The sequence below is a fragment of the Triturus cristatus genome, chromosome 3_1, assembly GCF_964204655.1.
Source record: "Triturus cristatus chromosome 3_1, aTriCri1.1, whole genome shotgun sequence".
NCBI lineage: Eukaryota > Metazoa > Chordata > Amphibia > Caudata > Salamandridae > Triturus > Triturus cristatus.
Window position 1 is genome coordinate 378807980 of NC_140583.1, and position 13036 is coordinate 378821015.

The following is a 13036-nucleotide window of genomic DNA, read 5'->3' on the forward strand; positions in this document are numbered from 1 at the left end:
GAACCAGTGAAGTACATTGCTGGAGACATCCATTTGAGACTCCAGGGTGTGAATGGTGATTAGATGAGCAAAAGTGTCGAAGGCAGCTGAGAGACCTAGCAATACCAGAGGCAGGGGTCTTCATCTGTGGCCAAAAGGGCATTGTCAATGATGTGTAAGGAAGAGGTCTCCATACTGCAGTGTGATCTGAGGCAAAACTTGTACTAAATTATACTGTTAATTCGGCATGCACATTGTCTTTGCACCAGCAAGAGTAAGTAGTCTGGTCTGTTCTTCAGAGCTATACTCTGTAATGCTAAAATTGTGAGGATGAGGCACTGACAGTAGGCCCATCTACTAATGTTTATATCACAAAGATATTCACTGTAAATGCAGCATAGGCTTCAAACCTTTGTGTGCATCTGTCTTAAAAATGATTTCCACAACTTTCACAGCTTAATCCTTTATTTGCACATTCCAAGTCAGTATTTACAGTCACAATGCATTATTGATGATAGACAATCAATTTAACAGTATTACTTATTAACGAATTCTATAGGCAAACTAAGCTAGTTTCTGAGGGATTGCTTGTAATTATGTGGACTTACCATATATCCTGTTAAACTCATTTTTGTGCCTAATTAGAATGAGACAGACTATGAATGCCTAGCAGTTCTAAGCTCTGTCATCAAAGTAAGCTGTTTGATTAACTAGGCAGTGTGCTTTATTTATCTTTTCAATGCTGATGAAATAGCACCCTACTCTCTTCTCTGCAAGATTTTCTGTAACATTACCTCACCTATGCAGACATCCTCACATGATGCACTAAAAAACCGACATGCTGAATAGTACTTTGGGACTCAGACACTCTAGAATCTATCTATCAATCTATCAATCTATCTATCTGTCTATCTATCTATCTATCTATCTATCTATCTATCTATCTATCTATCTATCTATCTATCTATCTATCTATCTATCTATCTATCTATCTATCTATCTGTGTAGTTTGTGCTGCACACTGTAATTGGCAAATTTTAGAGCTTTCCATTTCTGTGTACGCTGAACCATAACATATGGTTTTCAATGAATATATATATGTAAAATGTATTTCAGTATCAGTGTTAACCTCATTAATGTAAAACTTGTTCTTGATTTCTGGCTTATTTTGCCTTTGAACTCATGCATGACAAGTGCTTGTGATCATTTGGTAAAGTGCCACGAGACCTTTCTAATTAAGACCTTTCTGATTAGGGCTGCTTGAGAAAAGGAGTAATTTACACAATATTGTCATGCCCATCAATCCACGGGATTGCATCACATTCTTAGACAAAGTACCATGTTAATTATCATTCCATGAGTCATTGGTGATGGAGCGTTCTATTGATCAGGTTTTCTCTTTTTTTTTACCATATCCCTAAAATAAATTCTGGGTAATACATTTCTATGGTTATGAAATATTCCACGTGGTTTTTAACAGCACCTATTGAAACGTACAACAGATTGACGCCACCTTCACGAACATTAATACATAATGGTATACTCCATGGTATATTCACCCATCTGCTACGTAATTGTTTCTGTTTGTTTGTAGTACTTTAACTGTTTTTTTTGGTGGGCGTTATAACTAACTACAGAAAGGTCACTGCACCATTGAATAGTGCTTAAATACCAATTGATCATAGATCTGATAATGGCGGTACTTCACTTCTCGCCATGACCGCTGTCTAAGCCCCAACTGCCAAACACACAATCATAATGGTGAATCTGGGGGAAACTTCCACTCTGTGAATGAGACGTCATCAACTTTAGGAGGGCAATAATATCTGATCAATGTCTTCTGACTGCAATTGCGGTCACAAAGTATCGATATTTGGCACGATCTGGGAGTCATCCCTTCCACTCCCCGACCTCCTTCCAATTCACAATTAGTTGCTAGGTCAGAACGTCCTTTATGACATGTATTGTGTCTTTTGAAAATTGCAACTTGCGTTTTTTTCGGTAAAAACTGATTTTCAGATTTGCATTCACAAAAAATACTGCACTACGTCGGGATCTGTAACCCTTATTCAGATCAAGCAAAAGAGCAGGTGTATGTTTTAGGAGGCGGGGATCTGGCCGATAAGCCACGCACGCACACGCACTAATAAAAAGAGAAGACTATTGAGTTCCCTTAAGAGATCTATATTTACCTGAACGGCAGTTAGAGAGTATTGAGGGTGAAAAGAAACGGCTGGTCCTTTGACGGTGGTCAGGATCGCTGCTGTCAGGGTATCTTGGATACACGTGATGCGCAGGCGCAGACTCGAGGAGGGTGCGCAAGTGCAGAAGACTGGGATTTGGAAAACAAATTATTTTGTACTTGGTAACTCTGGTCTGTGCATCAGACCATATATAAATCTAGACTTATTTACCCACATGAAGTTTAAAAATACAGCTTAACACTCTTTAACATGCCTGTAGCTATCACAGCCCGGTCTGGAGGCTCACTACTCTAAAGCATCCATGTCAGTGTTTGACCTCATAGCCCAGGTTCAGAACTGGTGGAGCCCACTCAGATGTTCATTCTTCTGACGTTGATTAGAAGAGTATCATCGAGTTGGCTATTATTCAATGACAAGATGCCTCAAAGGGTGAAAGTGTGATTTAAAAATGAATGTGTTACCTTACACTCCCATGATTAGACATGGAGTTGATCCATAATAGTACAGGAGAATACGTTAATGTATTGTGAATTCCTGTTACTTCATCGTCACTCATTGCGATACCGCTTGGTGTGCTCATGACATGCCTGCTTCAGTTTTAACTATATAAAGAACACACCCTTGGGGCAATACAAGATTACGTTAACATCCATGACCCTTATTAAATACCATAAAACATTATCATGAGAGTAGCCTGAAGCAATAACTAATAGGAATGCCCCCTGAACTCCTCATTTTTATTCGCCAACAGTTGAAGTTGACCTATTCCCAGAGTTGTATTCATAGTTGTAGTGAGGGACCATTCTTACAAGCCTATTGTACCAGAGTTTATGATAAGTAAGTCTGGTTGGTCGGTTTTCCAAATTAGCGCCATAACCAGTGCACCAGATATTGCATTATGATTAATTTCAAATAAATGAGAATCTTTCCAGCCTTTAGGCTGCATCGACGTTCTTGAGAGTGAGCACACAGGAGGTGATGACCTTTATGGTCCTTGAATAGGTTGGCACTAGTATTGTTTCCTGGTACATTAAGGCCCTGATGAAACTCCAGAATGGGAGCAAATGGCCTGTGACCTCCAGTAAATAGATGACATGTACGGGGTCAAACAGTAAGAGGAGGGTCATACCGTAGAGGTGCTGTCTTTCAGGTTGAGTCTATGGTTTGGGGATACAGATATGAAATCTCGGCTAAAAGGTCTCTTTTGAGTCCCTTACCCCCACACACACTCTTCCCTTCCAACTGGTAAGCTACAACCCACGCAACCTAAACCCGAGACTTGTGTCAGGAAGGAGGGGCATCCATTGATCTGGCTTTGGAGATAGTTAGTGAAACATGCAGGTCTGCTCAAGGAGACAATCCCCGGAAGCAATGCTAATGAATGCAAAAGGAGGACCCAGTGTGTTTTTCTTGCAGAGGAGCATGGAAAGGATGTGCTTTTACGAATTCAAAGGGTCCAATTTACAAATTGGCCTCTGATTAGTTTTAGCTCACATTTGCAAATGATCTTTTTATGGGTTATGTCCATGTTTGAAATAAACAAAATACGGATTTACTCTTCCAGGAGACATACTTTTCTCTGTAAATACCTCTTCTCCTGGGCGTGAGTGAGTGCTCCATAGACGGAGTACCCTTAAAAGTTTGGAAACTCTCACAAATATTCTTTTCGGTGGGTGTTTACAAACGTTTCCTGAAAAATACCCCTGTGAAAACTAGGCGAAAAGAAATTTCCAGGCTAGGAAGGAAAAAACAATATTGCCCTCTAACTGATGATGGTGAAGTAGAATGGGCTTCTTCATGGGAAAGATATTTCTCCGAGGAGAAAAAAGCTTTACTGTGCGATTGCAGGAATACATTGCATGCCCCTATGTGTAAATGAACAATATGTGCGTGATCACGTGCAACCATGCTTCTGTATGTATTGTCATTTAGAAAGCAGTTTCATTAGTCTTCTCTTCGAACTATAACTTTAGCATCTTCCTAGTGATGTTTCTTTGTGAATTTTAAAAGAGCCACATTCTTACATCAGACAGAGTCGCAGAAACATAGGAGAGTTCAACTTATTTTGTGAATTAGGCCCATGATTGTTGCCTTATATCTGGAGGAATGAGAATAGATTTTATGTGAAGTGGTGGCTGTTGAATCTTGCCCTATATACATAAGTAGGTGATTTATATTAGTTGCTGCCAAGATCATTTAAGTTTTAATTTAAAAAGAATCACCTCGTAAGATTCCACCTTTGGAAAAACAGCAGGTTCTGCACGTCTAAATGGAGAGGGGGAAATCAAGAGCTTGGATGGGCAAATGAACCATCAAATTATGCGGGGTCATCTGCTCCATCAAAGTCTGAGGGCCTAAAACAAGACTTTTAATTTGTGGAAAAATATTCCATCTAACAAACATTGTAAGGAAAACTTAATTGTTTCTAAATAAAAAAAATTCTCACTGTGAATAACCTTAGCGAACTCATTAGCCAGATACATTGATAAACACCTAGATACAAAATAAAACATTATTTATTAAGGAGACACGCATTTCATGCTACTGGAAAATGAGAAATACCATCTCCATTATTATGCATTAATTGACACTTGTAAATTGTGCTTAATCTCTCTAACTAGATTTCTTGACCTCGTTTCATTATAAATAGAATCAGATACTTTGCATATCACCGTCAAGGAACACCTTTCTCTAGTTACCTTCTTCATCTGTTACTATTTATTTGTCCGGCCTAAGTCAAAAGGCAGGTGTGATCGTGCGTAACTTTTCATTGTTCCCTGCATTATGCTTGATCATTTCTACTGGAATCACTAAATCAACATGTGTATAACAGATAATGTATTTTATATTAGTAAATAAAAAACTTAAAATAACCGTTTGTGACAATCTTTTCACTAACTTCCAAATTTTGTACCAAGCAGACAGTGAATGAGTCTGTTAACCCATCACATTAAATAATAATTGATGAGCTTGGATTCAAAGCAGTGACAGGTATACATGTTGCCATTATAAACAATGGGGTATTCCCAAATGGTCCCTGGACCTGGGTGTCGGTTATTATAAAGAAACAATGGTCCTGGACCAGTTATTGAAGGAAGAGTTAGTTTAGCAGAATTATCAACTTATTTGAGCTTACATTAATCAGCTCACAAACGTCTGTAAATCGTGAAAATAATTAAAACAAACAAATGTGCAGAAAAACCACTAGATATTATTACAGTATATTTATTTAGTCATTTAAAGGAACAATCACTAGAGGGTCAAGAAGGTAGGAGAATGTTCTAGGGAACGGGTAAGAAAGAGTGCTCAAGTGTATATAAAGGAGTCAAGAGAGCTCAAAGTGTGTAGAAAAGTAAAGGGCATATATTTACAAGACTGTACAGAACTGATATCCAATAAACAGTTAGCTGCAACCTGGCCACATGCAAATTATTCATTTGAATTATATTTTCTAAAGTTGTAAGGAGAGTTTCCTTAAGGCTGTAAACAGGGGTAATGGGGAAGGGGAAATTGGTCCAGGTGCGGTGGGGGATAGCGTCAATGTTTCAATCCGGATTATCGGCAACTGAGGGACTTTAATACCTCAGCTATGCAGATCTTCCTCAGGACAAGGGGACAGGTGTAGTGACCCTCCTCAATCTTGCAATGCACTTTTGGAGTCCAAACCTGGTTACACCAATGCCCGTAAAGTGGCAAGAGCCAACTAAGGACAAATCCCGTTATTCAGTAGATATAAACCATGACGGTGGTGCCCAGACCATCCATGGGACGTAATATTCAGGCCTGTATCTGTGGCAAGAATTGTCTGAATGAATCAGGCAATCTGGGGCACAGCGTAATTTATCCGACTGGAGACGATCTGATCGACGTCCTTACTCCTTTATATACACTTGAGCACTCCCTAGAACATTTTCCTACCTTCTTGACCCTCTAGTGATTGTTCCTTTAAATGACTAAATAAATATATTGTAATAATACCTAGTGGTTTTTTTGCACATTTGAATGTTTTAATTATTTTCACCATAAACAGACGTTTTTGTGCGGATTAATGTAAGCTCAAATAAGTTGATAATTCTGCTAAACTAATTCTTCTTTGAATAACTGTTCCAGGACCATTGTTTCTTTATAATAGGTATACATGTTGAGCAAATATTCATGTACTTACTCCTAAATTATTTTAGGAATGCATCTTCTTATGCGTAATATAGCCTGCATTGACATGCTTACCTTAAGTGAAGACAAAATAAACCGCAAAAATGTTGTCAGTTCAATTTCTATGAAATTATAGAAAATTAAATTATTAATTCATGAATTATTAATCATTTATTGTAATCACTCACCAGTTCTTCATTATTTAGTGATGTACGGATGACCATAGCCAGTGATATGCCAGCCTTTCGAGCCGCAAGCGTCTGTTACAATGAAAACAACAATTTTTAAATCATCAATATAATGTCAAAGCTTAGACTGTCTATTCAAAACAACATGTTGTAAAGTACAAGATTTTTCATTGTAAATACTTTTGTACAAGTGGTTTATAGTTGTAGGGCTTCCTTTACTGGACCTAACAAGAATAGTGACATTATTACTTGTGCTGGACTACTATCCACTCCAATTAATAATCCACTTTTTCACAGAGGTCCACCTTTCCAATGCCCTTTTCCTGGTTTGGGTTGACAGCACAGCACATACAAAGTGCCTGCTCTCCATGCAGCTGTGATCATTTTGCTTATTTATCCAGGAGCCTGTGTTTAAACTTTCAGTGGCAAACAAATGACATTGTAATGCGATTTAAGTGTATCTAGATAATTTGCAGTGTTATGCTCCAGCAGCAGCACAGATAGGGAGGATGGCAGTAATTAACTTACTTGGGTTTTTACATCTGGCTTGACAGTGCAACTACAAACCAACACACCAAACCCAACTGCCTGGAAACCTATTTCTTAAATAAAGCGACAACATCTTGATGAAAGGTAGAGGGGAAAGAGTCATACACAGTTTGCAGAGAAAGGGGCAATAATATATGACTAGGAAATAAGTAATTTTTCATTTTATTTGGATATATATCCTTAAGTTATAGTAAAAACAGATAATATACAATTATAACAAAATACAAATGACCAATTTATGACTCATTACCCTCTACTTGTTATCAAGACATTGTCGCTTTATTTAAGAAATAGGTTTCAGGCAGTTGGGCTTGGTTTGTAGACGGTTTCCCAGTACCCCTGCATAGGTATCAGTTCAGGGCCCACTTCTGTGTGATTTTTTGACAGTGCAACAGACATACGACCTAATGTGATCAACAAAAAAGAGCTTTCAGAGTCCTACTGAAAGAGAGGTTTAGGCTCCATCCACATGTTGGTCCCTCAGAGTATCGGATTTGGTTGGGACAAATTCGCACTTTTTGGCTTACAGCAGCAAACTTTATACTTAATGCAGCAGGACTAAATTGGTGATGGTGACGGTGGCAAGCCAATGATCATGGTTATAGGCCTGACCTTTCTATTATGAAATGTTATGATAAAGGCACTTGGTCTAACAGATTTATTGTGAAAAGCATATATTAAATTCGATAGGCATTTAGTGATGGATTGTTAGTACTCTGTATTAAAGCCTAAACATATGCGTTTCGTTGCATCAAATCTCATAGACTACCTTAGGAAGCAAGCAGTTTGGTGTAGGTTACCCCCTTTGACAAGCCATGAGTATGGAAGATTTATATTATGAGAATCCTTATTAAACTCTGTTAGGAGACACAGTATTTTGCTTTGTCAACTTTAATTTTGTATATATTTTCATTTGTATTACTGTATGTCTGATGATTGCCTTGTGGGAATGCTTACATGCAGTATAGTAAACCTAAGCTGGTTATGACGACAAGCTAATGATAAAAGCTATATGCTTGATTGGTGTGCAGGAAAATGTTTGTCCAATGCCTGTATATCATGAAAACATATTACAAAGGCACTAGAACTGGCCTATTTACTGTGGAATCTATATGATAAAGCCAATAGGCCACTAACAGTGGTGTGGCATTACATTATGTTACAGGCTATTGAAAGTTATTTGATTACAAATATTTTCACAGATTACCATAGTAGGCAAGGGTTTTGGTGTCGTTCACCCACTCTGACAAACCCTGGGAGTGGAATTTCACTGTGATGATTTGTGTTAGGCAGTATGGAGAGGGGTTGTATATTGTTTTACCAACTTTAATTTTCTACATATTTGTAATTGTATAAATGTATTCCTGATGGATGCCAGCTTCTGTGCACCTCAGTAGGCCTGGGTTATATATAGTGTCAAGTCACAAGTAAAGGCTAGATGCCTTATCGGTTCAGTGGGGAAGGTTATGTCAGGTTCCATAGGTGCAAAAAGCAATCACGCCTTACTTACTTATTTTGAAAAAGCATGTATTGAAGGCAATATGCCTCTAATGGTATATTGTTAGCACTACATGGTGCTAAAGCATGTAGTTAGTTATTTTGTAACATGTTACAGAAAATATCAAATTATCTTTATGGGGAATGATTTTGTTGTTGGTTGTTAGCTATGACAAGTGAGAGAAGATTTGTGTTGTAATAATTCTTGCCATCATTACATAATACATATTTATAAATATATATCCATATAGGTACATAGAGGACCTTTGGATCAGCTGTGTCCTGTCATTAGTTTGACTGAGTGTCATTTAATCTCTGCTTCCATCCATGACAGGCTACTGCATGGCGTAATGGTTTAGTCCACATAAGTCATTGGCTGTCTTGCACTGTGAATGATGCCATTTTCTGATCACATGTGTAAATCCACCAGGAAATGAGTGTGCTTCAGGGTCAAGGCTGAGTGGCCAATCTTTTTGATTTTCTTTTTTGCCTTTATAGTTCCTCTTTCATTTCTTTGCTTCTTCGTATTTCAATATTTCTTAAGACAATACTACAGCTCTCCAGGCAGTGCTTATGGGTCAATTACTTGCCTCTCATTTCATCTGTAGTGTGCTGCACACCACATGGCACTTCCTCTAAATCAGGAGATATTATGGAATGCATATTGTATGGTTTTATCAATTCAAAATGACCAACATCTTGGTTCTATAAGTGGCGGCCACACTGGAATTTTAAAATAATTATACACTCTTTACAGTACCTCTTCAAGAAGGGTACCCACTGATATTTTTAGTTTGTTATTGCAATCATATGCCTGCCATGTTTAGACAGCAGCAGGTTGTGGTTTGTTACTTGGATTCTTTTAATTTATTGTGCACATGTTTTTGAATTCGAGTGTGTTTTATTGAGATTGCGTGAAAGGGTGAATGCAAGAATGGGGTGGTGGGTGAATGAATATGCATGAGTACAAAGATGAGTGACAGAGTACATGTATGATGACTTATTGAGTGCCTAAACCCATCAGATGGCGCAAAAAAACACTTTCATTCATACGCCAGATCTTTTGGCACTTGTTACCTTGCGTAGACATGGTAAGAGATCACAAATACATGTTAAGCTAATACAGACGCCTTGTGACTCAAACAGAAATTGCCATTATTTGTGCAACATTCAAAATATTAAAAGTGTCCTTGATTGCCAAATGGTGCACCATTGAGACTTTAGTTGTGCTGGGTCCCTCGATCAGAAGGTTTCCCCACTGAGAGGCACTGATGCCACCTTCCCATAATGTCAACTTTGGCCTGACTTCCTTCTGACAACCAGCAACTCCATTATGGGTGACAGGTGGTGAAGCTGTACGTTGGAAGACAAAAGACGTTAACTCTACACCAACCCCAAACAGGGTCCAAGTCATCGGCAGGCCCAGCAGGCAACGCAATCTTGGGCCCTCTCTTGCTGAAATAATGCCTGCTCAGACAAAACTCTAATACATGTTAGTAATGTGCCTCTCTTCTAAGGGAACTGATCTCCTTTGAACAAAAATGTGCTCACTTTGGCTCTGTGGTGTGCAGTCTTAATTTATTTTGGTACCTGTTGTAGCACTGTCCCAAGCCTGGGTACTCCCAATGACTATACAACATCCGGAGCTTAGTATTACACATCTTTATTCAAATCTGTGTAACTGTGAACTCAACATTATAAAACAAGCTTTAAATGCATTCTGCTCTGACACCTATGTCACAGGAGTCCATACGGAGCCAACAGGGTTCCATCCTCAAACTCACAAGACGCTGCATCTGTTAGTTCTAGGAATATTATATTGTTATCCTTTTCTTTACATCATTGTTTTTTATCCTCTCTTCAATGGCTATAAGGTTAAATCAGTATACATATATTAAATAGGATTAAATCAAAGGGATTGTTCAAATACTTGCTTTCTAGGTGACATTTTACTCTTTTACAAACATCTATTAACAGTATGTGCCTCAAGTGGCATATTTACTGATTATGTGAGGAAACACTGTATCTGTGTTTTAGATTGAAATCATTGTAATTAATAGACAATTATGTAATGTGGATATCTCACATACAAGATATATTTCACTTGCTATTAATTAAAGAGGCAATATTAAAAGATATTAATGGGATGTTCAGAACTCATAGACAAAATAACATGTAGAGATACAAAATAAACTTACCATAGCCTTGTAGGAGGGAACACAAAAAAAATGAAAACAATGTTAAAGATTTTGATAGAATACAATGACATTCTAAGCAATTAAATCTACATACAAGAAATGCTTTGAAAAATATACACACGTTCCCTTATATTCAGATGTGTAACATGATTGCTTAAATAGAGAGAGGAAAACACAAAGAAAATGTACCCCATTTGATTTCGTATGGCCCATTATTCCAGCTGAATTGATAAACATATTTCAAATGATTATTTACTTTTAAAACTACATTAATTAAATGTAGGTTTACAACAGAATATTGTATTCAACAAAGGGTAAGCATTTCTACAATCAATGTAACATTTCTTTCATTAAATATACAAATAAATCAAATGTCGCCGGTCATTTTTTCACGACAACTCAACATGAGACAACACCACATATTCAAAGAATGCTATTTAAGTATGGAAGTTACAAACCAAATACCAGTTTTAAGAACACATAGACACTGCCATATCTAGCAATCAAAGCTGAGCTAAAAAATGCCTATGGCACCATTTTACTTAACAAACATTTATTTGCAAAAATAAGCATGCTCATGTTTTGCACGTTATTCAACCTCTAAACAACTGATATCTTCTCAACATGCACATTACATTATACATGCTGAGCCTACGACTCACCCAAAATGTGCATATTTAAATCATGGGTAAACTGGGGTTTGCCTAGATTTGTTAACACAGACTTCTGGATGCCAATAGTTTTGCTTAATGGCCTATGCATGTGGAAGATTAAAAAAGCAAAATATGAGGGAGAGCTTAACATTACCTATGTATCATATAGTTGTAATTTTTTAGTTGTAAGTTTTTAGTTGTAATTTTTTGCTCTGTGCATGTGTTGCATTGGTCAGTCAGTTCCACAGACCTAAATAATAAGGGCAGGTTAGGACTTTACAATAAGTAATTATTCACAATGGTATGTCTCCGCCCTAATGTCAAAGTACTCCAGCAACAAGTTCATAATTCAGACTCTTTGGCTATGTTTATCTGCAACACCTTTTCAACAATAATATCTCCATGAATCATTTTGCAAGTGTCTGCGACACTTACGCAAATATAGTGACAGCCATCAACTAAGCTATGTTAATAAACTCTGCCTAGTTACTTCACAGGCTCATTGACATAAAAGCTATACTCTGCTGCCACACCAACCATTTTGGATGTCAACTCAACAGACCCTACAGCCAACCTCTGAGATGCAACCACTGGGTGTCTTGATCTCATGACACAGCACTCATGGTAGTGCGAGTGCAGCTATCTCAAAAATAATTTTGAAAATAGTTCCACTTTAAACTTGCTAAGCAAAACTCCCATTCCCATGTCTCTTCAGATTGATGAATCTTTGCCACCGTATTAGAATGGAGCACAAACCAAACACATTTCCAAAATAATCGTTGTCTTTTTAAAGTTATATTTTCTCTTTAACCCCTTTGCCGCGGCACGAATTCCGCCGCGGCGCTGGGGGTTTCAGGGTCAGCGCGGCGCCGCCATGCTCATGACGGAACCACTCCGTCATGAGCCACGGGCGCGCTGTGCTCATGACGGAGTGGTTCCGTCACGACTCCGCCCACTTGCATTGATCGCCCGCACAGGCGGGGAATCAGTGCCGCGTGGGCGGAGCGGGCGCCAACGGCCGCAGCATGATGGAACCACTCCGTCATGAGCACACGGCGCCCGTGGCTAATGACGGAGTGGTTCCGTCATGAGCAGGGAACAGGTTAAGAGAGTAGTCTGTATTTGTATCTTTTCATTCAGATTTGTCAAGTAAATCGTTTACAGAAATATCAAGAACAAGCATACAAAATGAAAATGTGTACTATAAAGGCATTAATCCCTATCTTAATCTACAGGACCTAACCTATCCTAGCAAGAACCCATACAAAGTTATTTTTGGAAAAGAGAAAGTAAAATATGGAGCAAAAGACTAATAACTATGGGGCATATTATCAAGACAGGTGATAAAATTATTGCCGCTCTAGCGTCAGAAAACTGCCGCTAAAACGGCGATAATGGGCTTGATAATATGCTCTACGGAATTCCAATTGAAGCCCATGTTAGATGTGAAGGAAAAGGCAAAACTCCCAATACAGAGTAGTTCTGGAAACTCAGCAGAGCTCCCTAACAACAGCAATAGCAACCATAATAGCAGGTGAAGGGAATTCATCACAGCAGTAGTTATAATCAGCATAAAGTTAGAAAGTTTCCTCACAAAGAGTAAGGAAAACAAACAA

The 13036-nt window shown here is 38.2% G+C and overlaps 1 protein-coding gene across 1 annotated transcript in view; it reads right to left on the bottom strand.

Annotated features, from left to right (window-relative positions):
* Positions 1-13036, bottom strand: part of UNC13C (unc-13 homolog C) — a 1458878-nt gene that overhangs the window by 994854 nt on the left and 450988 nt on the right. Inside the window, exon 7 of the mRNA XM_085644160.1 lies at positions 6524-6595. Within this exon, the coding sequence (XP_085500286.1) occupies positions 6524-6595 (72 nt within the window). The remainder of the gene's footprint in view (positions 1-6523; positions 6596-13036) is intronic.